The sequence below is a fragment of the Dermacentor albipictus genome, chromosome 8 (genome assembly GCF_038994185.2).
Source record: "Dermacentor albipictus isolate Rhodes 1998 colony chromosome 8, USDA_Dalb.pri_finalv2, whole genome shotgun sequence".
Lineage (NCBI taxonomy): Eukaryota > Metazoa > Arthropoda > Arachnida > Ixodida > Ixodidae > Dermacentor > Dermacentor albipictus.
In genome coordinates, this window is record NC_091828.1 from 124,898,351 (window position 1) to 124,924,945 (window position 26,595).

Consider the following 26,595-nt stretch of genomic DNA (forward strand, 5'->3'; position numbering starts at 1 on the left):
CCGAAAAGCGGCAAAAAATGAACGACACTAGTATTCTGTGGGTCATTGTGCTGTAGTCGCATCACCAGCTCGAAAGAACGCTGGCGGTGTACTGGGTAGATGATGTTGAACGATGTCCAGCCCTGTATGAGCGTGGTGCAAGGGCATCGTCTTTCAACGTGCAGGAGCGGCACCGAGAACAAGGGAGGAGGAGGAGGAGGAGGAGGAGGAGGAGGAGGAGGAGGAGGAGGAGGAGGAGGAGGAGAGCAAAAGGAGCCAAAGAAGGCAGAGGAGGATTCGATCCCGGGGACCGCCGAGGATGAGCCCAAGCAAGGAGGAGACCAGGGCAAGGAGGGCAAGGGAATCATGGAAACCTTGATGGCCTTCGACCCGGTGCGCGCTAATTGATCGATTGCCTACGGGATTAGGATCAAAGGCCAACTGCGCCAAATTTTCACACTGGCTAAATGCGTCATTAGTGGTGCGTACAGTAGTACTGAATCGTTCTTGGCAAAGCTGCATGCAGAGCTGGTAATTCTCTAAAATTTAGTTATTTGCCACCTTTAAAGAGCTCATAAGCAGGATGACGCACGCACCTGGTCGTTAGCGGGTATGACGTAAGTCCCAGCACGTCGCCTCCGTTGTGTTCGACGCGCCGAGGGTGTCAGCGCGCGCCACCTAACCTCGGAAATCACACCGTGAAGCCGCACTGGTTCTCAACCTTCTGGATCGTGCAAGGCTTCCGGCGAACGGTTTAGAGCGCAGCTCTTGGGCGCTGATTCCTGCATTTAGCGTCAGCGTCCCTCGTCGGCATCCCTCAGCTAACGAGCACAGCGGAGGGTGAAAGATGGCGAGCGCGAGGGGGAAGCGGTGGAGGAGGGTATGGCGAAAACGTCAGCGGAAAAGCGTAGTGTCGCGCAAGACGGGCTCTGCGGTGACGACCGCTACGAGGTGGCGCCAGGCTAGCGTGCCGTCTGCTCACTGACGGCATGCGGCGAGCGCGTCCAACGATACCATATATGGAAATAAAGCGCTGCACGAGCGGAGGTCTGTCTGCGGCCACTGCTGTGAATCGTGCCCACGTGTCACCCACGCGTTGCATCTCGCAATCTCCCGATTAGCGATTAGATTAGACCACACTTCGCTCCGTTCGCAATGTGCGGCACGAGACGGATTGTCCATGCCAGGAAACGTATCGCGAAATGAAAACAAGTGTAGAGCTGCGCTCGAACTTCGCTTTACGGAGCATCGTAATCGTTTGTGATTTTTTTTTAATTTGTGATATCAAAAATCACTGTTTCTTTCGAGATTATTGCGACGTATTGCCTCCTATTTCATACGTGAAATTTTGCAAGAAAGCTTCTCTCTATTATAAATTACCTGAAACTCGGCTTTTTATGCAGTTCAAACTTTTGTTGCAGTTGGTGTAAAAGGTGTGGCAAACGCCGCGTATGCGCCGCACGCCAAGATATTGTCTAGCAGACTGATTTGTGAACCTTAAAAATAAATACTAAATATATTTACACTAATAACGAATGCTTTCTAAACTTCCAATTTTGTTGTGCGGTAAGAGGTTCATTACTGAAACATAAAGCGAAGGCCAGGCTTAGATTATTTTGAATTTCGCGCCCAAGTCCCAGCGCTGGCGTGTCCTTGTGACGCCAATGCATCTTCGGAAGCGAACAACGCGAAACCAGACGACGAACAAGTATTCAAACACGAGCGCTGTGTTGACCTAGTTTTTACCCGTCATCTGTTTCGCTGTGTTCGTTTACTAAAATGTCCACCTGCCAACTCATTAAACTGGCCGTTTTGATCTAGTCAGTGTATCTAGGCGTACCTGGGTCGTTGTGGACGCTGTAATAGTTCTCGAAACTACCCGCCTTGGTTGCTCAGTGGCTATGGTGTTGGGCTCCCGAGCACGAGGTCGCGGGATCGAATCCCGGCCACGGCGGCCGCATTTCGATGGGGGCGAAATGCGAAAACACCCGTGTGCTTAGATTTAGGTGCACGTTAAAGAACCCCAGGTGGTCAAAATTTCCGGAGTCCCCCACTACGGCGTGCCTCATAATCAGAAAGTGGTTTTGGCACGTAAGACCCCAAGTATTATTATTATTAGTTCTCGAAACTGGCTATTTTATGTCTTGGGTTGTTTCGCAATTCAATGTTGTCTTTTTTGCCGATAAAAAGTTAGGCAAGCACCAGGAGACGCCGTCAGAAACAATGACATCAAGACGGGCTAGCTCCCCATTAATATCAAACAATATTCGCATTCTGGTACTCAGAACATTAGGCAATTTCCGCCATTATACTGCGCACTATAAAGCATCATTCAATAAAAGCTCAAGGGGAGCATTGGGTAGAATTACCCGAGCATGTTTGTTCGCAAATTCAGACTCTTCGAAGCATATGCGGTCATTGCATCATTAAATAAAGTTCGAACGGCCTCCTTGTTGGTCAAAGAAGATTACTACCGACCAGTATTTGTGCACCTTCGCGAAAAAAAAATCAGAAATAAGTGCCGTCTGCGGTGATGGCAGAGCGAAAACCGAGCGCTTATTTAGTTCGAATGGTCGGGGCAGATGAATTGGGGCACATACGATTCGTGCTCTTTCGCATGTTGCCGCGGGACTTGTAGTGAATTTCTCAGGCACTACACTCGGCTCAATACTGGCGTCCTCCATGTCCTGCTGTCTTTTTCTTTTTTTCTCACCTTTTTTTTTCTTTTTACACTGCAAATGCACCAAATGTCAAAATTCCAACTAGTCAGCTCCCTGTCATAGATAAAGTTCTGTGACTGTGATTTCGGTACTTGTAAATCCAAAGATTCGACAAACACTATGGAGAGCAACACTTCATCTGTTCGAACTAATTATAAATTAGGAATTCTGATTAGGCAATAACGTTGAGAGGAAAATTTGCTTATTGGCAAAGAAAATGAAATTCAGATACTCCCGTCTTGCATTTTGTGCCTGAACCCAAGTGCCTGTGCGTCAGTTGACACCACGAGTTCGAAGTTTATTCCGCATGTTTGGGCTGTCCGGGGTGGCCAAAGCGTTCGCGCAAATGAATGGTCCATGTGTTTGGCTATTTCATAATGAAGCGCACTGCTTGTTATCCGTAATTCTTGACTACAGCGCAGACCGGACGCTGTTAACGTCTGTGACGTAACAAGGTGCGAACGCGGAAACTTCAGGGTGGTGTCGAGACCCGTATTTATTTTTCGCCGATTCGCAGCTCGCTTTCGTCCGCCGCCAGAAAGTGGAGAGAAGGGACTCCCTCGAAGTCCTGCGGTAAGTACCAGTCTAAAACAAAACAAATGCGCAGAAGTCGGAAATAGTTGAGCGTGGAAATGGTACAATGGCAGCCATTGTAGCCATTTCGAAGCCAACAGTACAATGCAGCACGCAGCTCAAAGAGAATTTACCGACGTGACCTAACCATGACTGTGCGGGATGTATATGGTCGCGCTGCAAAGATGGTGGGTACAGGAAGGCTAACGAAAAACATCGCATGAAACAACTGTTTATCGCGCAAGCATGAAAAGTTATTAGCGCGCAAGGTCGCTGTTCGTCTCTTGTCTTTCATGTTAGTGTTATTTTGCGCGCCATGCACATTTGCAGCACAGCCATGCATCGTACGATCATGCCATAGTGGCCAAATTTCATCGAAGCCCTTCCAGATGCGAACTAACCAGCTACGTTAGCTTACCTCAGTGTGCATACCATGTTCGGTCAGAGTAGTTATTTCACCAGTGTCATTTATTAGCTCAAGAGGCGATAACCCACATCACGAAGAACAAGGGCTTCATGGTAATGGTAATCCACTCTGGGCTGCCGTATCTGACCAACCGGGAGGGCACGAAGTTAAAATTCTTCGGTGTAAGTAGAATGCTTCGAACACAAGGAATGTGATGAATTTGTGGGCAACTTTCTTGCGGATTCATAGGCATTTCTTGCACAAAACCGTAATGCGGGAATTCAAGCAGAACTCGGTTATTCCTTTTGTACGTGCCCTTAGTAGAATTAACAAGAATCGACGCTTCAGAAAGAAAAAGTAATGTATGAAGGTTTTCGTATTCAACAATAAACATTGAATGCAATGAAACACCGTAAAGCATCGCTCCCGTCAAATCTAAATTCATCTGTTTTCTTTCTCGACTTTTTTTACAGCCATAACTTTCCTTGGCCCTGTGGCGGAAATTTATAATTTCGAAATTTTCCCAATATATTGAGAGAACCAAAGGTGGCAACAATTTCGTATATGGAGAAAAGGGCCATGTTCAGAATGATCTGCAGAAAAGTTTGCAGAAAATTATTTACGCAAGCGTTCCAGAGCTTTTCAGGAGCATATTATGAACCACATGGAAAGTTTGCCCATGGTCTTAGAAGAGGTTGACGCGCCACAAAGGTGACATTTCGAAGGAATAGAGAACATCTTGCGGTCGACGTGCGAACACAGCTTTAAGAGGATTAGTTAATGATGAGCTTTGTAAAAAAGAAAAACTTTAAGAAATGCTCGAGATGGTTATGCGGCCGTTGCCCGCAATGTACAGTCCTACACTCTTAATAAAGAAGTGCTTTGTTATTCTTACGGAGTAGTCACACCATTCACTTTCTTGGTATAACTGCTGCTGGTAACTCACATATCATACCTATAGCTCTGGCATATTTCAAAGTTGCTCCAATATGTACATTGCGGGTCGCAAACTTTGTATCCAGTGGTGCTAACGACGTTTAAAATTGGTAGCTGAGACCCATTGGCGACAGCTCCTACCTTGTCCAGTCATTACTATTAGTGACGCTACCATTGCCAATAGCAGTCATACTAAGTTAGCGAATGCTTCAACAAGTCAGTAGTAACTAAAACAGTCTTTTTTATAAGACTGTAAGAAAGCTGTACATGACACAGAGTGCACATCCGGTGAAAGTTGGAGTCATGAAAGGGGTGGTGTTTGGAGAATGCTCAACCCTCCTGGTTTCGTTTTGATCGTTGCGAATTCTTACTGAATATTCGCTTTTTTTTTACCTTCTTACATGCCTAATACACCACTCGTGGTAAGTTTGCCCGATTTCTCAGTAAACTAAGTGAGGCACCTTGTTTATATTTAATTACAACAACGGAAAGGCTACAAGCGTCCTGTGAGCGCATAGTCTAGATGTCGGCGTTGACTAGAGGCAAACGAAATTCCTAAGACACCTGCTCGCAAAGAACAGCGTCGCTAAAAATTGGGTTGTGATTCTGAAAGCTAGGTCGCACAGGTTTGTGGCATTAGTTATATTTTTTTCTCTCTCTGCTTGCTTTCTTTTTTTTTTCCGTGCGCAGAAGGCGTCGTATGCACAAGGAGGACACGGGCCAGCGGTTTCCTGTGGAGCAGTGCCTGGCCTTCGCCCTCACCGCCATCTTGGTGATCATCCTGGTCCTCTACGTGGTCATCGGATCCTGTGAGCGAGCCCTGCTCTTCGATCGCGTTACCAGCGCGATAGAGACGGGGAGACAAGGAGGAGACGCAGACACCACGCGTAGGCTGGACCACCACCGAAATTTACGGGAAGCAAGCGCGCGCAAGCGTGAACCTTACAACATGCCCCGCACGGCGGGCGCATGTAGAAGCAACAACAGGACCAGGGGCGGCTTGCATGAACATTTAATAACGAACATAATGACGAATTTAAGAACGCGTTCTTGAGTGGGCTAAGCGTTGCCTATGGAGCATTTAAGAACGCGTTCTTAAATTCGCTATTGCTTTCATTATTATATGTTCGTGCAAGCCGACCCAGGAAATCTTGCTGGTCACTGCCGCAGGCGTCAGTGCCAACCACCTTTTCGATTTAAACGTACGTCTTACGTACGCTTAAATCAGAGCATAGCAAATAGGTGGACAAAGGCGAAGGTTATAACTGTATAAGTAACGCTTCTGTTTGTATCGCGCAGAAGGAATTACGAAATATCTAAATCACCAGTGGCACGCATGCGGCCTAAGAAAACTGTTATCTTTATGATTCATGCTTCTTTAGCCTAGCGGTAAGAAAATTTCAGTTGTATAGTCCAACGCTCTTTCGTCTCCTCTTGGCATCCTGCTTCTATCGCGCTGCTAACGTGAATGCAACCGAAAATCCTGTTTAAAAGCGCTACTTGCTAACTTAATACACAATGTTACTTAACGCCGTTTATGATGGCAAGCTTAATAAAACCGAATTTCGTGATCAAAGAATGGCGCAAAATTTGGGTGAAAACCATTTTTTTATGGAAGAAATATGAACATTATGCCGAAAACTAAGTGTTTATTTCGCTAGGTATAGATATGCCGGCCATGCAGCCCCATAAACGCGGCACTTTAGATTTACGCGGCTGTGTGTGCTTGCGCTGTGCCACACCTCTCAATTTCTGTACGCAAAATCTCCGTCCTCGCAGCAGCGAAGTGCCACTCTTCGACGAGGCAGGCTGCGTGCAGTGACGTCATCAGCCGGCCTCGCGTTTGTCGTCCTGGACTGTCCAGGACTGCCCGAAACGCTCTCAATTGACTGAAAACACAGCTTCGTTTGAATTCCTGAGCAGTCCGGGGTGACAAATCGAGGAGCCCCAGTGAGGCCCTTAGAGAGGCACTTTGTCATATTTGCCCTGCTTCGGCTGCGTCGCGATTGCGTCAGCGTACGAATGCATAAATTTGGCCTTCGTTGAGGACTTGCACAGGCTGTTAAAGTGCACGTCTATATAGGGGCTGCAGATGACCTGCACACTTAACAGGTATATGTACGCGTAAAGAACGTTGTTTACCATTTTCTGGAAAACAGTGTTTGCTTGGGGCACCGCGAAAACATCGAAAAAAGTCCAGAGTCTTGGCATCGGAGGGCTACACCCTAATGTTTTAATTTTCGCAGCCCTTCAACGTAGGGGTAATCACTGCCGCATGCAACGTATGATAGCGTCGGTGGTGCTCCGGTCATTTTGAGACTTGCAAGTGTCACTGGAAGCCGGGAAGTCTACTGTCACGGGACATCTTGTTGTCACAAAAGGAGCTTCTTGCGGCTCAAATGATCCTTACGGCGTCAGCCTGAAATCATTAAGTTTAAAAGCCATAATTATGCCCCAGAGTCTCCATTTAGGGAACAGTATGGATCTACAATATATAGGTTTACAGTACTCGAGAAAGTTGGCTCAAAACAGCATCTTGCAAAACCTAAAAGCAAAGTCGGGTGTTAGTGTACTACGGAAGCTGCAGGCCTGAATACGCAGCCAGCATGGGTATATGTGCGAGCAGCTGTACATTGATTTAAGCTAAATATCTTCCTTCTGGTTCCAAAAACGACTTTGTGACGTTGTGAATTGCCATTCCTAAATCAATGCTGCTTTATAAGTGCACCGGTTCACCAATGATTATACGTGTGCGAGAAAATTCGCTGCCTCGACGTATTTGGAAAACAATGTCTTGGATATATGGATGTAGAAAGATAAAACGTAATAAATAACGGTACATCAATGTAAAATTACCAACACATACGCACTAAGATTCGGCAAATTTATTTACTCCGACAGTGATAAAAGCTCGGAGAGCCTGAGTTCCTCCTTGTAATTATTTGCAAAAAAAGCTATATGACCAAGCGCTCCCTCGATAGCACATTGGAGCCATTGCTTCAAGATTACTCCAGGATGGCTGATGCGATCGGCGTGCCATGCTCTTTAACAGACTCTTGCTTCTGTTGACGAATAGCCCAGAGAACTAGGACAGCTTTCGTAACAATGAACATATAACTCTATAAATGTTTTATGGACGTTTCCAACAACAGCTCTAGGTCTGTGCGTCGTCATGGTGTCCTGTAAAATATTGTGAGACCTCGCGAGCACTTTCGCAAGATGTACAAACATTCCTGTAGAGGCGCGAGGACAGTTCCTTTCTGGGCTGGTGTAAGTGCGCATAAGGGGCTGCAGCTGCAGTGAGAATGTTGGGGTGAGAGGGGGGAGGCATGTTTACCGCTTCGCCTTCTCCCTGGATACGCCCAAGCCATAGCGTCTCTGAGCCATAGAGTTTCCTACTAAATCTACTAGAAGGAACCCTAGAGTTGCAATTGTTCAGCCACAGTCGGAGTGATGGAACATGGATTCGTCAAATTTTTTTGTGCTTATGGCTTTGGAGGTTCTTGCGCCTTTATTTAGTATGCGCTTTATTCGCCGGCATTGAACTAAAGTTCGAAGCAGTTTTATTCTTCTAAACCCAGAAAGCACTAAGATTCTGCGCACGTGCATAATCATTGTTGCATTTATTGTTGAAAATAATTAACTTGCGCACTCAAAAATCTGTTTGAAGCCACAGGAACAAAGTTCAGCCAAACTAAACCTATAATCACCATTCTATCTGAACCGCCATGCTTGCAGAGATACGAGAGCCTGAGTTCCCTCTATGAACCTTTGTAGCAAACCCTACGCTTCGAGCAGATGCACGCGTAAGCTCAACAGTCTACGGGGCAAGGTGGCGATGCCTAAGGAGAGTGCAACGGCAAAGTCTACTCATAGGCTACGTGCACACATGGGCAAGCCATCGAGTTTGTCTGATTCTCTGTCTTCTTCTTTGCTAGCATCGGTGACCTGCCGTGTTGTGATTTATTGATTTGTTTTTATCGATTGATTGATTGATTTATTGCTTGATTGATTTTTGCGTTCATTCCTTCCTTCATTCATTGAATGACATATATACACAGCGTCAACTGCTAGTATTAGCTCCTCCTCGACGGCTGTTGAGAAGGAGGCAACATCGAAGCCTGACAATGGTACGATTCTCCTTCATTATAATTTTTTATTCTGTTTTTTTTTATCATTTACATCAAAACCGAAATATTGTATTTTTTTTCATTGATTTAGAAATTACTGTCACGCTAAATATGAGTTGAAACACGATGCCCGTACTCAGAGGTGGTCCGACACCGCACGGGGGTGCCACCAAGCGATGAATTCAAAAATCGAACACTGTCCCAGCTACTGGTATTTAGTTCGCTACGCTTTCGTGTGTCGGCGCCACAGTGCCGTTTCAAATGCTGTGCCTCGTCTCAGAGCCCCTTTTACCACGGTCACTGCGCTGCAGCTCATATTGAGTCTTACACTGCTCCTTTAAAAGTCTTGCTTGTAGCACATAGCGGAACTCCGCCTGTGATCCCACAAATAGAAGGACAGGGTGTAAGCCAACTCCTAAGGCTTTACTGGGCCCTTGTCCCGGATTGGCCATTACAAACACCCTCGATGCGCAGATCACGCGCTGACTATTGTGTTAGCTTTTCGTCGACCTTCACTTCCCTTTTCCTTGTTATTAGTACATTTCAGTTGAAAGCCGCAGTTAATTCACTTATGCTTCGCATAGCTTCGCATGGTTTGGGCTAACATAAAAGTCAATACCGTCAGTTCCCCTTCTTGAGCTGTGCCTAAAAGTGACAACAAATAGAAAAATAATTTGAGCTGTAATAATACATTACCTTTTTACAATACCAGTAAAGCTACTCTTGCGGTGATAAGAGGCTTCAGTGAAAAGACGCGAAAAAAAATACTGGTGGCGACGCCACCGATAGGTTCCCACACTGCACCAGCTCGCCATGACGTCATAAGTTTGGCGCCGTCTGCTAGGGCCTAGTTAAATGTTTTATTGCTAAAACTTGACAACATTGCGTTCTACACGAGGTGAGGACTGAACTTCGACAGTTTCAAAAACTTTGAGTGAGGCAAAGCGACCCAAATGCGTAATAATACTTTGAAATCAGTGATGCCACATTGTCGTTGCGGCGTGGAGTTTTGCGGGGAAATTCGTAACATGGAACATTGCCTAAACCCTCTTGTAGTAACCCTCTTGCCGCGAAATTTACGTAATTAGCGTTTTGAAAAGAATCCCCAAATAATGTATAACGATTTGGCGTTTCACTTAAGCGTTCTTTTAATTTGCATTGCGTATTTGTACACAAGTGGGATGGAGTGCACGTTTTTTTTTTTCTATCTCTTTCTCTGAATGACTTGTGTGCTCGTTGTAAACTGTAACACCGGTTCTTTTACAACTTATTTCAGATACGTGAGTATTTTCCGCTTTTGCCATCCATTCAGCAGATATATTCGACAAAACAGATATGAAATGTGTTAAAAAATTTGTTCGGCAGGAAGCCATATTTAATGACCATCGGCGGCAAATGAATGGTTTAATTGTGGCGATTACGACGTTGTACATATGCCCGACCATCCACCCGACTGTACAGCACGAAGCTACAAACGAAACAGCGGTGCAACGTAGCTTGTGGCGCTTTAACTACAACGCCTTAGAAAACAAATTGAGCCACGGGAGTGTTTTGGTCGAATGAAAATCGTAAAAATGGTTGCAGGGATGCTATTGGACATCGGCTAATTCCGTTATAGTGTCAAATTATGTAATAGCGGCATTTAGAGCCAACTGGAGAGGCCGTAGCAGCACTCCGGGGCAATCCGAGCTCACAAGATGGTGAATTCGACAGTATGGCGATGGCCAGAATAGATGGCCATGTTAACAACTATGTGTCTGCCAATGCTTTGAACAAGCAATTTAGTTGAATGCGATAGGTCACTGCAGTATGTTCTCCATCTACCCCTGCGTTTTTTCCCCTACTTTAAGGAAGCAATGTGCGTGACCGCTGTAGTTATTATTATATTATAAAAACAGCGGAAAGCACTGTTCCGCTGTTTTTATAACTCTTTAAGAATATTCACACATTCTTATCACTCCGTTTTTGTTTTGTTTTTCGTTACATGAACGTTCCAGACGTCGAAATCCTGGAAAATATAAAGGCTGGCAAGCCTTGGAGAGCCGGAAATATTTTATTATATTAGCTTTTCTACGTCCGCTTTCGATTTGGCTTCCCAAGCGTTTACTGTGCCGTGACGTCATGCCGCGGAAAGTGGTCACGTGGAAGCCGGAAGTGGCGAGGCTTGGACGCTCGCCGAGGCTAGCTGGGTCGCTTCCTATGCAGCCACTCGTTCTGAGGGCCGATGTGGCAGCTAAGTGTCACGCTTACTGGTGACCCTAAATAGAACTTGCACATTGGCGATATTACGGCAGCAGCACTACGTTAATTATTTTTTCCTATGAGATACCTAAAGCTAGCGCCTACTCCCCTTAAGTAGCTCGCCTACAAAACATTCATGAGACCGATCCTTGAACACGCAAACTTGGTTTGGTTCCCTCACACAATGACTAACTGAGCAAAACTGGACGGAGTGCGAAGGCCTAGTGACTCACCCACTCGTTTTCTAGCTGCATCTTGTCTAAAAACGCTATCAGAGAGAGCGAAAGAAGCCCGCTTCCAGTTTTTGTTCCAGATTCTTCATAACAACTTTAAAATATACGCGTAGAAATACATATCTTCTTCCGAATCTCGGAACTACACATCAAAGCCATCCAAATGAGCTAACTGAATATTCCTACAATAAAACTTTTAAGCATTCTTTCTTTCCACTAGCTGAACGAGAAGGAAATCAACTGCACCCATCTATCACAAGTACCAAATAACTATCTGAAATTCACTAGTACAATTGAAGGTACTAAATAAAGGATTAAAGTTGTCCCACCCAGATGCTATGCCAGCCCTCCCCCCGAATCATTGTTGGTTGCCTCTTCGGGGAACTGTCGTTATTGCTTACTTTTTTATTTCTCACTATTTATTTTTAATTTAATATTTTATTTCAACTTTAAGTTCTTTCCGCTGTTTCTTCCGTTTTACAATACTTTACGCAATGTGAAATCGCTGTGTTGAATGTCGGGACGCACTGGAATCTCTATCAAGCACATTAGTGTGCTGGACACAAATGTACGAAAAATGCATTGTCTATATTTATGTAACCATCTTTCGTGCTTTTGTTACTGCAACCCCTTCCTCTTCTTTTTCTACATTCACTATACTTGTATTAATTATATATTTACCTATTTGTAGCTCTTTCCTATCTGTATTGACTTTTTGTATTGCCCTCCTCTATGTTCTCGGCTGAAAACAGCAGTAGTGAAAATAAATAAATAAATAAATAAATATGTCTACGGTTCTGTGTTTTCGGTTTGAACCGAAAAAGAAAGCGAAATGCATCCGCCGATAAATTTTTTTACGATTACATGTTTTCTTGGAAAACACCGTTTCTTTTACCCCAGCAGCATTCGTGAAAAAAAAAAGCCCTGATCGACATTTTTGGGCGGAAAGCAGCACCGGCCCGAAAAAGTTCAAAAACGAAGCTCGAGAGTGTACGATCGTTCTCGTGCGACCATTCAAAACACATACACACACAAAAAAATAATAAACTGCGATTTTTGGACAATCGAAAAGCAAAAAAAAAAAGAAGAAGAATGAACACCGTTAAGCATTGAATTCTGGAGAAAAAAAATAAACAATCGCCGAAATTGAACCGCGGAATTTCATCAGAAATAAACACCGCAAATGCGGAGCTCTACATATGACAGAGCGAGCCGGAGCGAGTGTCGAAACGTCGAAATGTCCTTCCCCCACGCGATCTCCTTCTGCGTCATGATATCATGACAGCGTAGAAACTAAGCCAAAACTGACTGTAGAAAAGCTAATATAATAAAATATCTGGGTCTTTCTGGGGCATACCGATATTTTTCTGTGGTATAAATGTCCCGCGGACCTTCATTTAACATGAAATAAAAAAGATAACGAGGAGCCGGAAATATTTTATCCGTAAGCCTTTACTGATAATGTTCGCTTTCTAGAGTTTTAACGACTTCTTCAATGACTTTTAGGGGCCCGTAAAGCCAGTAAATTGCATCCTAGTAGTGGTCCCCAAGGGACTCCGCCTAAGTTTCCCTGCCTCTGTCCATTTTATTCCTAGATGCGGCTCTATTTGTTACTGCTTCTAAAGACATATCGCAGGGCTCATTGGTGAGCCATCTGGGTACAGGAAAGCTGTTATTTTACGCAAAGCTTAATACTGACTTCTCGTGCCGTTTTGGAAAATTGAGAGTTGTCCTTTTTAACGTTCCAACTGCTGAATCGCCAAAGCGGGAGTCAATTTAAGGCTATTGTTGAAATTATAACACGAAGGACGTCTATGAACAATTAAAAGAATACCACTAAGAACAATTCAAACAAATATACGAGAAGTCATCGTCATCATCATTGCTTAGCGATTTTTTAAATTAAACTGGAGTGTTTTTAGCCGCGACCTGGTGAATTCGTCAAAATATTAAATCAAACGCGCATTTTGGATATACGAAGCGACGCTTTCGCGAAGCCGTTTAAATACCGGTTAAACGCAATATGAAACTGTTTGTACGCCATTTTCTGCGTCGCGTTTTGCAGCACAGCGATCAAGCGCCTGTCCCGAAAATCGGCAATGCGAGGAAAAAAAAAACCTCTACACGTGACCCACGTGGTCTATGCGAGTACGGATTATACACTGTCTCCGGGATCGGCCCACTTTTCGTCAAGCCATCTCTGGTGTGAGTCCAGTTTACTGGACTGATCCCAGAAATGGCTTGGATCAGTCCAGTTTACTGGACTGATCCGCTTGAGCGGTTCATGTGAATGAAGGCGCCATGCAGTTTGCTATTGCACTGTGTTGGTCGGCTCAACTTATAGGGCAAACGCCCCAAAACCCGGGGGGAAAAAAAGGCGCTGCTTAGCTAAGCCAACCTAACATAATCTTAAACACAACCTAAACCCAACCGGAAGGAAAATATGTTATATATCTTAACGGTTATGCTATGTTCACACTACTGTCGTAACGCGCGTAACAGCTCTTTTGGCGTATCGAACGTAACGGCTGTAAAAAACGTTACGGGAGTTAAGCCGGCACCTTTGTTCACATTTACTGCTGCTTAAATTACGGCTTTTACAACAGGCCAATCAAATTTGGAGCTGCAGAATCGACGTCACCAGCGGTCCAATATGGCTCTTGTCAACATGCGAGCGCTGGCCGAGATCGAAGAAATTCACGCTCAAAACAAACTTATAGTCATTTATTCAATCGCCCAAAGACGACGAAGGCGACGCAGAAGGGTTTGGGTGCGGCAAGTATTTCTCGACAGGGCCGTGGACGGCGATTTTCACAACCTTTTCGCCAAGCTCCGAGTTGGTGACGCTGCGATGTTTCATAACATCATTCGCATGTCACCCCAGCAGTTCCGCTTCCTTGAAAACCTAATCAGACCACTCATCGAAGTTCGGAGCACGCATCTGCGGCCATCGATTTCCTCGGCGGATAAACCAGGTGAACTGAAAACAGTCTCGCAAGGCGCACTGCAAAAATTTTCACGAACACAGCCAATCGTGCGCACGGAATGGCGGAATGGCACTTCCCGCGCCCGGAGCTGTCTGCAGACGGGAGGACGGAAGTGTCGTCACCGGTTGTTTAAAGCCGAAAGCTTATCGGTCATTGGCTGTGTCGCAACGGTCGTAACATAACAGTCGTAAATGTTGCCGACCCTTTAACACTCTCACCCACGATTTTTGCGAGAATTGCGTACGTTGGTACGTTTACGTTCGCAGTCTGAACTAGACGCATGCGCTTGTTGCGCTTCCGCTTACGTATGTTACGAAAAATCGGCGCCTTACGAACGTAGTCTGAACATAGCATTACACGAACAGAAAAATTATGAGCCATCAATAAAAGCAGCTTTCCTTCGTTCGTTTGCATAGTCAGCATGGGTGCTGCTTACAGTAAACGTTTCCTGCCGAAATGTTCTTAAATATTTTTAGAGTTACGACTTAACCACATCGATGTGGTGAAGTACATTGAAACTTGTCGGACTGAACGTTGCTTTGTCTTGCAGGGATGATAAAATGGTAAGCAAGACGCTTTTTTTTTTCAACGAGAAGTGCACTCAAAAATTTTCTGGATGAGACGCGCTAGTGGAGCTAGAGCCCCATGGATTGCATCACGTCTACGTTAGTTCAACATGCATACAAAATACGTGATTTGACGTGACCTTACGTCCACAAGTTGTAGTTGTCACACGCGAGCAAGATATATTCCGCAGTAAGTGTTGCAAATTAAAAACAACGGCAAGCTGAAAATCGCGTGGGCTGAGATAGCTATGACCGCACTACTTGCATACGGTTCCGCTGCGTTACCTGTTAAGTATGAAACGCTGTACAGATGTACCCTATCCGTGTCCTATGGCTTGTAAGGATAGTCGAAGAAAGGTTAACGCATCGTTTACCAGCGGTAACGGCGTTGCCGTCAATGGGTGTCTGTTGGAACCTAAATTGCGGGCCCTTTATGAATAGCGCAGTTTTAATGGCAAAGTACGTGACACTTCGACGCTTTAAAAAAAAAATATTCAGATTGGCCTCCCTTCACGCATCGAAAGTACAATAGAGGCGAAAATTTGCTTTGACGCTGATATCTTTGTGAGAAACAAAGGGTTAATGATTCTGGCAGTGGATAACAGTGAATGGCGGCTAGAGTATTTGTGTCTCAAGGACAGCATATATACCAAGGACAGCGTATATATCAAGGACAGCATGTATAAAAGGACATTGGGCGCGTTAAGTTAGCGAGCTCCGAACTCCAAACTTGCGTGCTCGACTGCGCTCAGATGCGACGCCTTCGAAGCGTAGCGTAACTGAAGCAAAGTGCGAGGCCGAGCTAGTTGGTATTCCATAATTATATAACCAGGCAAAGAACACAAGAAGAAGCGCTTGTCCTTGTCGCTTCTTCTGTCCTGTGTCTCCTTTCGCGCTAGTTGTTTCGATACGTAGCATAACGAGGATTTTCGGCGACTGCTCCCGGGAACACCAACGTGCCATATGACATATTTCTCGCGCTTTGTGAACATGGCACCGCTGACAAGCTGCTGCAGTTCTTAATCGACGACGCCTAGCTCGAGGAACTCGGCGGGAGGCAACGGAGGCAGCAGCGGCGGTTTACGATGCAAGCTGTTCGCGCTGCTATCAGAGGTACCGCACTATACACGAATTGTTTCCGCTCCGCAGTACGCCGACTGTAGTTCATAACTGATCGCAAGATAACGGAGAGCTTTGCGATTCGAAGCATTCAGAATTGTGTGGTCAGCGAATTATGCGATCAACCAAATAGTCGTCGAACAACGACTTTTTGGTTACGTACCTGTGCCTGTGACAAGCTGAGATCGGACAGCTATTACCCCGGTCGCACGAGACTAGAGCGTGAATGCGAAACGAAACCGCGCGCAACGCGCCAACTACGCCTTGAAAGGGTGAAAGTGTGAAAATGGCGGAAAGCAAGTCACCTTGCAGGGAAGCAGTCAAAGCAAGCACGAGCTCCCATATGCAGACACCGTCTCCTCCGGTAGAGCGTGTAAAGCACATACTCCCATCGCGCACCGGAAGTCGCTTTCTGCCGCTAAGTTAACTTAGAGCGTATTCTACCGACTAGAGTGCGCTTGAGCACCTTAACGTAAGGCGCCCATTACTTTTCGGTTGTTATGGTTGGTGTGCATAAACGGAATTTAAGTGACCAGTAAGGAAAGCAGCGGAAGTGTAAAAATAACGCCCCTGTGATGGCATCATCAACCATTCCGTTTCAAAGGGAGTACTCGAATTATCATCCATTCATCTATCTGCCGTCTTCATCTGCTGCTATACGTCTGCATTATGGCTTCACTTCTGCTATACGTCTCCATTACACGTCTGCACTGCGTTCGCAGGAAGACGAAGTGCTCCCTCGCGGGCAAGCTGTTCCAGACGACGCCCGCGAAAGAGACTTGGTATTCCTGCTGGCCGACGCGAATGCGACAACGGCCGAAGCCGCCGCGTTGGCCGCGAAGCCCACGGCGGCGGATGAATCGGATGACGATGACGAAGAAGGTGTCTCTGAAGACTCAGGGAGGACGACGTCATAGCCCCCTCAGTTATCCAGGATGCTGCGCGTTTTCCTCCCTTCTACTGGAGAAATTTCCAGTTCTTCTATCACGTGGCAGCGACCCTTGGCTTCTTTTTCTCTAGCTATAAGAATCAATCTTAAAGTTTAGCATATCATACTTTTCAAATTAAAATTTACTATACGGGGTTCACATTATTACAGTAGGACTCTCCTGACACTAACCTCGCATCATTGGATTAATTTTTGTAGCATTCCAGGATTGGGTAGATAAAGAACAGCGCGTAGGTTCATTCGAAATTATCACTGCTTGTATACTGTACAATTTGGTTTTATTTTATTTTTTATTTTGTGTGCGTGTGTGTGAAAACTTTTATTGTAATGAGGTCCGGAGGCTTGACTTCTTAAGCCAAGGCGGGCCGCTCCTACGTTGGCACTGTCAGGCCAAGCCTTTCAGCGACATCATGGGCCCTCTGGACGGACCTTGGTTGGTCCTGAAACAATGGGCTTTGAATCCTTTTCTCCCACTGCGTCCATTCTTCAGCGAGGTTGAGGAGAGTCGCGGGCCGCCCCGCCAGCTTATGTCTGATTCCAATGATGTCATTACAACCGCTGCAGTCCATCTTATTCTCCATCTCTGGATATATTTTATGAATGGTGTACAGTGTAATATATGTACCTCTTTGCAATAAGCGCAGTGAGACTGCCTGAGCCTTGTTCAGTTTCGAATGTGGCAATGGGAATTGCCTGCGTCCTAAGTAGTAATGTTTGGTAATGTCATTCTATGTTATTAAGGGATCTCTAGATTCCTTGGCTTGATGGGAAACGCCTCGGTTGTGACTGTCACGGTTAGCAAGTCCTCGTGCCAAGTCATGAGCAACCTCATTGAGGTTTACCCGAGTCTCGTCCACTTTCCTCGGGAAACCATCGGATTTCAGTTCTCATAATCCCAATGTTTTCAAAACGTTTAGCTGCAACTCCAGCTGCGTAGCCTTTATCAAAACGCTTTATAGCGGATTTCGAATCACTGTAAATGCAAGCCGACTTATTACTCCTGATGGCTAGGGCAATTGCCGCGTGTTCCGCCACCGTGGGGTCCTTGGTAAAAATAGTGATAGCGTCTTGCACCTTCCCTTGATAATTTGAGACAATGGCCATATATGCTTCTTTATCTTTCACCCAGGCAGCATCAACTATAGCTGCCAGTTGGTTCTGCTGCTCTATTTCCTGCAAGAGTGCTTTAACTCTTGCCTTTCTCCTTTCAACATTATATTCTAGATGCATGTTTCTGGAGAGAGGGCTGATTCTGATCTTCTTCCTAACGTCAGTCCTTAATTCTACTTCAGCCTCTATTGGGCTCCTTGACGTATTCAGTTCTGCCCCTATTGCCTGTAATATGTTCCTGCCAGCTCGTGACTTTGTCAATCTTTCGTGTTGCGCTGGCTGTTAGGCCTCCGCGATTTCTTCCATTGTGTTGTGTACCCCTAGACTCACGAGTTTGTCGGTTGCAGCGTTACTGGGTATCCCTAGGGCTACTTTAACGAGCTTCCTGAGCATCACATTAAGTTTAAGTTCTGCCTGCTTCCATTTGAATAATCCAGCCACATAAGTGAAGTGACAGAGAGCAAAGGCGTGTATTAGCCTCAAAGCGCTCTCTTCTCCTAAGCCTCTGTGTATATTGGTAATTCTCCTTAGTAACCTAATGACTTCATCTGTTTTATTCGAGATATGTTGTATTGTTCTATAGCTAGCATTGTTTCAGTCTATGTGATACCCAAGAACCTTGATTTTTTCAACTAGCCTGATTGCGTGATGAGTGTATAAGCACACTCTTGGCTCATCTTCCGGAATGTAACCTCTGGTTTACGACCTTTTCTGCGATGTTTAATGACCAAGAGTTCTGATTTGGCTGCCGAGCATTTCAACCCCATGTCTTTCAGTGTATTCTCTACAACATATAAGCCTTCCTGTAATCTGCTCTGTCTGTCCTGCATTACCCTTGGCACTCCATATGGTTATGTCGTCGGCATATACCACATAATGTATACGCTCAATTTTCTCCAGATTTCTTGCAACTTTGGACATTCACCCATGCTAAATTGAATAGCATGGGTGAGAGCACAGCCCCTTGTGGAGTGCCCCTATTTCCCAAATTCTGAGCTTCTGATTTAAGCTCACCCAGCATGAGTTGTGCAGTTCCATTTCTAAGAAAGTCCTTGATCATTTTAAAAAGTATCTTACCTAACCCCTTCTCCGAGAGGACGCCAAGTATTGCCTTATGCTTTATGCGATCAAAAGCTTTTTTCCACATCCAATCCCAAAAGAGCTTTCGTATGCGCTGGGCTGGTCTGTATAAGTTGATGTTCGATCAGCAGCGTACCATCCTGAGTTGACAGCCCGGGACGAAAGCCGATCAAGTTGTATGGGAGGATGTCGTTCTGCTCAACGTATTTCGTGAGTCGATTTAGGATGACATGTTCCATAGCTTTTCCTAGACATGACGTTAAGGAAATAGGAGGGAGGTTGTCCAGAGTGAGTTGTTTGCCTGGCCTTGGTATGAGGATAGTATTGGCCACCCTCCATTCCTCTGAGTATACCCCTTCAACATTCATTGAAATGTTCAGTTAGAAATTGATTCATCATCTAGATTTCTTAATATCTTGTTATTCCGTCCGGTCCAGCCGCCGATCTACCATTAAGACTATGAAGAGCCGCCCTCACTTCACTCTCAGTGAAGTCCCGGTCAAGTTCTTCACATATGCCTCCCGTATATTCGGGGCTCTCGTCTCCTTCATTTGGTTGTTTAAGTGGGAGATATTTGGCTGCGAGACTATCCATGATATCCTTATGTGTTTTATCTTGGCTTTCCTGATGAACCAACTTAGCTATAGCTGTTCTCTTGCTTGTCCTTGTTTCATTCTCGTTGAGCAACTGCTTGAGGAGGTTCCAGCTACCTCCATGTTTGAGTCTACCATCAACCGAATTACAGACCTCATTCCACTGTTGCTTCATTAGGGTCTTCGAGTGATCATCAATTTCTCTGTTCAATTGCGCTATTTTTTTACTTAGCCTTCTCTTAAGTCTCTGCGTTTTCCATCTCTCTAATATAGCCTGTTTGGTTTGGCCTCAATCAGATGCGCCAGCCTGCTGTCCATAGCCTCAATATTTTCCTCTGTTCTGATTGCTTTAGTGGCCTCTTTGACGTCCTCTCTGAGCTGGATGACGCATGTCTGAAGGGGCTCCTGCACGGCATCTAGAGGCCCCACTTCCCTTCTGTTCACCCTGATTTTTCTTAACTGATCCCAATCAGTGAATCTGAAAATTTTAGTTTCCTGTCTCGGTATGCGTATGGTTATGTGTATGATGTAATGATCGCTCCCAAGATCCATGTTTGAATTTTCCCAATTGGCTCCTTTTGAGTTGTTTACAAACGTAAGTTCTGGTGTGGAGTCCCTGCTTGTGGACGTGCCACAACGGATGGTATACACCGGATCAGTAATAAAGCATAACCCCAGATCCATGGCAAGACTCCATAGCTCCTCTCCCTTCTTTGTGTTCCAAGTGTATCCCCACGTGTGATAGGGAGCATTAAAGTCTTCTCCAATAATGAGCGGGGAGTTTTTGGCAACCGAAAGCACCTTGTTGAGGAGTGCTCTAAACCTCTTTCTCATGTCATTAGGACTGCTGTAAATATTCAAACAAAAAGTGCTTTGCGTCTTATCTCTGTTCCTTTTAAATAATGTTTCAACTAGAATAAATTCAAGCCTGGAATGTCTAAGATGAATATCATGCTCAATGTATGGCAACTTTTTGTCAATAAATGAGGGTCGCCAACCCCCTCCCCGTTTTTTTTGTCTCTACATATAACTTCGTACCCAGTAAGCATAATTTCGTCCGCTAAGGTTTCCTGCAGCATAATTACTTTTGGCCTGGCCTCAGATGATCTGATCACCTGTGGCAGTGCTGCTTTTTTGTGTTGGAACCCGCGACAATTCTATTGCCACACGTTAAATTCATGATTACTGTCCATTGTTATTAGGTGAGGCTGCCTTTCAATTACCCGCTATTTTCCTCTTTGTGATGGCCCCCGACAATCCAGGAATGAACTTGAGTATCATGTACATCGTCTGCTTCCCCGTGATGCAGACAGCTAACAGCTACAGGCGACGAAGCTGCGCTCGTGTCATCCTCTGCTACTGCTACCTCGCTAACTTAAAACAAACTTCCCATCAATTAATTTTCGCGATTGTGTTGGATCTGCTTTTCTTTTTTCTTTTTTGCCACGGCAATTATACGAACACTCCAGTCGCTCTTGGGGCATCATGTCCGGGCTTTGAGCGGCGAAATACAGAGAAAGAAAGAAACATTAAAGGGTTACATAAGTGGTCGACGCTATGGAAGAGAAGGTCAACGTACATGGTGCTTCAAATGAACTGATTAAGTGTTGAATATATGTCTCTATTCCGCTTCTTTCTGCCATTTTTTCGTGCTCATTATTCACTCAGTTCGTATCTTCTTGCTAGCGTACCTCATGCGCAATTGCGTCGACCTGGATTCTCTAGCATCGACGCTTTGTTGACTATCTCTCTCTTTATTATATTGGCGCTAATTACGCCCATGCCGGTAATTTTACCTACTGTCCGACTAATTATCCCTTCGTGTAGGCACCACTGAAGCCGTCTTAAAGACAACATTGCCTTGCGCGAGCCCTGGTTAATCCAAGCGAACTCGCTCTATATAGCTAGAGTGCTTTACGGTGGCTTTGCCTCAACATGCATATATATACGGCGGTGCATCCTTTACAGGGGTACAACGCAATTTGTTTAATTTTGGATGTGTTTTGGCGCCACTTAAGCCACTACAGTTAATTTTACCTACTCGTAGACTGATTCTCGCGTATTGTCTCGTTGAGTCCTACATTTTCATACATATTGCGAGTGTATAAGCACAAAACTGATGCATTCTTTCCTAAAAATAGTTGCAAAATTCTATGAAACGATAAACCCCCGTCATGTCACCTAAGATCTCTTCTTCAGAAAGACACTGCTAATGTATTTAGAGGCGCTGCAGACGTACTACGGTTAAGGTGCATACACACTAGCGGAAAAAAACGCGCTGTGCGGCACCGGCGGCAAAACTCAGCTGCGCTAGAGCGACCACACCAACTGGCGGCAAGTCGCTGCGGCGGTCACGTGACAGCATAGTGTTCTCGCCCCTTCTCGAACTCTCCGTGTAAATTGGAGATGTCGCGCACTTTTTTTATCTTTTGCTGACAGATCGGCGCCCTGTTCATGTTCTTCGGCTGTTGCTTGTCGTTCTCAATGGGAGTCAAGGCTGGAGATGGCGTCATTGCCACAGTGAGCACAGTCATGCTGGTGTGCTCCCTTCTATTGCGGCGTGGCTGCGTTCAAAAGACAAAAAGGAGGTACTGGGTACGACCAAGCTGGCGCCACAGAAACGTCTCGTCACCCAAAAAACGGAGATCCGCGCAATAACTCCAAGCACCTTTTTATCGCGGCGTCTCGGTTCAGACTCATAATTCGCAAACCAAAATAAGCGCAAAAGGGAGCTGACGCGAGCAGACGACAGTGCGGAACGAGTCTCCGGCTGACACCGGATGCGAGTACGAAACGTGCGGTCGGGCGGGTCCGCATGAAACCAGTTTCCCGCACGCACGTCACAGAAGGGGCCACTCTCATTGGTCTATTTCATCCGCGACACGTGGCATACCGCGAAAAATTGGTCCACGGCTGATCCCTCCTGCGGAAAGGAAGAAGTGCCGCGCGGCTGCTTGCGCGGCGCGCGTTTTGCCGGCAGAAGCTCGCCACGCGCTTTTTTCCGCTAGTGTGTATGCGCCTTTACGGTGACTCGATGTCCTCCTCGCCTGCCGCTCCGTAGCTGGGGAGGAGGTGTGCATTGAGGCATTCTGGCCACAATGAGACTACTATTGCTACTACTACTACTACTACTACTACTACTACTACTCCGCTGCTACCGCCGCTGCTGCTGCTACTTCATTCTGGTTCATTCCACATTGCATATTTTGCCTCTCTATATTAGGACTGTTGTGAAGGGCGGCACTACGCAATGACACATACCCAGTGACCCTAGTTTGCATGAAAACACACGCACACACACGCACGTACTCACGTACGGACGCAATCACTTACTCTCTTGAGTGAAGTTTCCATAGAATACTGATATCATTAAAATATTAGCAACCTTGCACTCGTATAAACACTGTAGAATTAGCCAAGTCTAGCTACACTCGTTTTCTTATCGAATAGCTTTATTTTGCTCTATTCCTTGTTTTTTGGTCGGCGGGTGGACATTCTCCACTGATAGATCGAGAAGAATGTAACCCGTAGGAAGGAAGAGAGGGTTTCGTGCCGTCGTAGCACTGTGCTCGTTCTGTAGTAAATAGATTCACGTCTACGATGCCCTCCATGCAGTACAACATCATATTTCCTACATAAATATAGGAGACTTCAGTGTCACTTGGGATTACAGGGTACCTGTACAGGAATTACTTGCAGTTGCAGGGTGCGTACCTATATCTTTTGTCCATATGCGTCGTAGATATGGCCGCGAATGCGAGCAATGGTAACCTCTGTCGTTGCCTTCGTACCGTTGTCTGCTGTGTTTGTAAAATAGTACAGACATGCAGGCCCTTCCCATTAGATATGAAACGCTTCTTACTTTGAAGTGTCATTGCCTTGCGAGGTGTAAGGCGCGACTTTGTTTACTCTTCGCTGGCGTTAAGGTGTGTCTTACACTAACTCAGTTTCGCTTTTATGCTTGTGCCGTACCACTTTCGCCTGTGAGGCCCCTGTACTTTGTACATGCCACCGGCTTAACGGCCGTACAATTCATCTCGTCTGATTGGTCAGTTACGCAGTATTACCTCCTGTGATGCAGGTTCCTTTAATTGTTCCAGATTCTTTTGTTCCAGATTCCTTTAATTGTTCCCTGAGGCGAAGCCTCCGAGAACTCAATTGAGGACAAAGCCGTTTCTTCCAAAATACACACGACACTTTATATGCAACAAACAAAAATAGAAACATAAAATAACCAATCAATGAAGAACTCAAAACCAGAAACAAAATACAGTAAGAACTATAACAGTAGCCACAGCACTCGAGTTAGGGGCAGATCATGAGTGTGAGCGTGCACGCAGCAGTTCGACGCGGAGGGGCGGAGACGAGGCAGCGAAAGAAGTGGCGTTGAGGTCTCCACAATGTCGATGTAGTTGACCGATGAACCAACGACCAGAGTGCAGCTCCGGCTACGCAGGCGGCTTGCTGGGTGGGCGGCCTCTCGGCCAGACAGCTGGGTGCAAACTCTGGCCCTTAGCCCGACTGCTTGCACTCTGCCTGCGAGCGCAGAAGTTCGCCGTCCTGTGGTAGAGCAGTTCGTCGGCCGTGCGCGGGAAGAGTAGCGACACCTGGGAACAGAATGGCAGGGCGAAGCCCTGGTGGCTCGCGTCCGGAAACGGACGGTCAGTCTTCAGCTCCCGGTCCGGCTAAAGCCCCTCAATCTCCCAAAGTAGCGCCATTCACTTCTCTCCTCCTCCGCTCGGCGCGGCCTCGACGGTGGCGCCGCCGGCAGTGGGCCTGCCGTAGCAGACGACGGCTAACACGCTACGGGAGGAAATCCGCGGAAAAGTTCGTTCGAGTCCTGCGGAGCAGTTTTTTCAATCTAGATCTTGCTTTGTCAGTCGGTAACTGGCCTTAAGAATGTCGTGTCGGATTTGCGGAAGAAATAGAGAAAAGCACCATTATTCAGGGCGTATTTAAGGCGTAAAGCGCGCGCACGTTGAAAGTTCGTGTTGCTGAAACACGACACAAGCACGCGGTGTGCTCAGACACGCGAGTAATTACCAGAGTTTCAGGTTTTGACAGCGCGAAAGTATGTGCACGTGGTTTCGTAGGTTAATTTACGTACCTGCAGGATGCTTTTGTTCGGTCGGCGCGTGAGAGATTCCGACTGTCTGCGGTCAGCAATGCCTGGCAGCAGGGCCGTTTCTGTTCCGCGCCTTTTACAGATGTACGTAGCTCATGCACAGGTTGTGGTGGCCATGAGCAACGTTTTCACACATAGGCGGTATAGATAATTTTAACAACTTACCAGCATATGAAATCGTTATTTATTTATTACAGTGCAAATGGTTAGAATTTGATAGAAAAGAAAGAAGGAACTTGATGAGACAACTGGAAAGAGGTTCAGAAAATAATTATCCCCCTCCCTCATTGGCACCAGCAACACTTTTGTTGAAGTGCTAATTTTATCTCTGTATACTACGTGCGTCTGTATTCTTTTGCGTTGTAAGTTTTCACAAGGAAGCAGTGTTGCGTTAACTGGAACAGTCAAGGCACACAAGACAGAAGAAAAGTTGATTCTTGGGTTTTACATCCCAACACCACGATCTCATAAGGCACGCCATAATGGGGGCTCTGGATTAATTTTTTTTTGCAGCTGGGGTTCTTTAACGCACCCCCAATGCACTGGACACGGGCCCGTTTTGACACGGGCGTCAAAAGAAGAGGTTGGAGGAGCCGTGTCACTTAACAAAGCCGCGCGTTCTTTGCCACTTGCTCGAAGTCAGCCCGCCCGATCTTGTGAATCCACACTTTTCTTCGTTTTGCGTTGCGCCCGGCGGATGGTAAAACAAAAAGCTTTTTGCCGTCACTGGGTCTGTTGTGGCAACCGTAGGCGCAGCAGCACGGCATCGCAATTAAGCACTCGGCCCTAACACATTGTATAAAACTACCGCGCTCCTTCAAACCGCCTGCCGTACTTCGTCGCGGAGGCCCAAAAATGGGGGTCGCAGGCCCAAGATTGGGGGTCGCAGCGCGCTGGAAAGAAAAGATATACAAAAGCGCGGCGCCTGCTCTGCGCCGGAAAGAAAAAAATATACAAAAGCGCGGGGCCCGCTTTCACGTGACACAGATTGGCCAATGGGGGAGCGGAGGAGGCTGGGGCGACAGGAGGAGTGGAGGAGGAAGCGCCTGGGTGAGCGGGGTGGCGGAAAGATCTAAGAATGGCGCTACTTTTGGAAAATTGAGGGGCTTTAGGTCCGGCAGCTGATCTTCACCCTTGCGTCGCTTCCTCGCACTCTCCCTCTCAACCGCCAGCACGCCTCGTTTTTCTGCCGCTCTGGCCGACTTGTCTTTTCCTGATTGGCCCCAGGGAACTCCGTGCTCTTTCCCGATTGGGTCATTTTCCTTTTTGTTTCATCTTTTTTGCGCGGCGCGTTCGCGTGCTTGACGCTGCTCGACGTCGTCGTCTTCCATTCGGCACTGAACTCGTCTCCGCGCGAGCAATCAGCTGTCCTCTTCTTTCTCTTCTTCCACTGCGGCACTGTTTCGCGCACTTCACACATCGCCTTGTACCAGTGTGACGTAACATTGGGGACGTGATGTGCCTCGACTTATCATGCCTGCTAGTAGATGACGCAACATGCCGCGCAAGTAGGCGTGCGTTTTTGCTCCGCATTTAAACCAGGCGACTTCTGGACCTCGACGACAGAGGATGTGCTTTTAACCAGTGCGCGACTGAAGGGCTCATCATGAGCTACCCTGGCAACGCTGTCTCTCGCGTAGCCTCAGTGTAGCCGCAGTCTAGTAGCTGCTGCGGTGCGGACTGCGCATGCGTTCGTTCCTTGGTTTGAGCTTACTGCGCTCCATGACAATTAAGTTCACCTCTTAAACCTTCTTTGCTCTTTTAACCGCTGTGTCCACCTAGTCCAGTCCTCACATTACTGCCGTTCTTCGGAGCACGGAGCTTTTGAAACTCAAGACCAGTTTTATC

General features: G+C 46.3%; 1 protein-coding gene and 1 long non-coding RNA gene across 2 annotated transcripts in view; both read left to right on the forward strand.

Annotated features, from left to right (window-relative positions):
• The first annotated feature begins 213 nt into the window (after positions 1 to 213).
• LOC135900765 (uncharacterized) overlaps positions 214 to 26,595 on the forward strand; it is a 35,675-nt gene continuing 9,293 nt past the window's right edge. Inside the window, exons 1-2 of the mRNA XM_065430324.2 lie at positions 214 to 372; positions 5,305 to 5,423. Coding sequence (XP_065286396.1) covers positions 346 to 372; positions 5,305 to 5,423 — 146 coding nt within the window. The 5' untranslated portion in view covers positions 214 to 345. The remainder of the gene's footprint in view (positions 373 to 5,304; positions 5,424 to 26,595) is intronic.
• Positions 14,208 to 16,986, forward strand: LOC135900766 (uncharacterized). The gene is made up of 2 exons (XR_010563934.1): positions 14,208 to 14,768; positions 16,613 to 16,986. It is a non-coding gene; the product is annotated as an uncharacterized lncRNA (long non-coding RNA).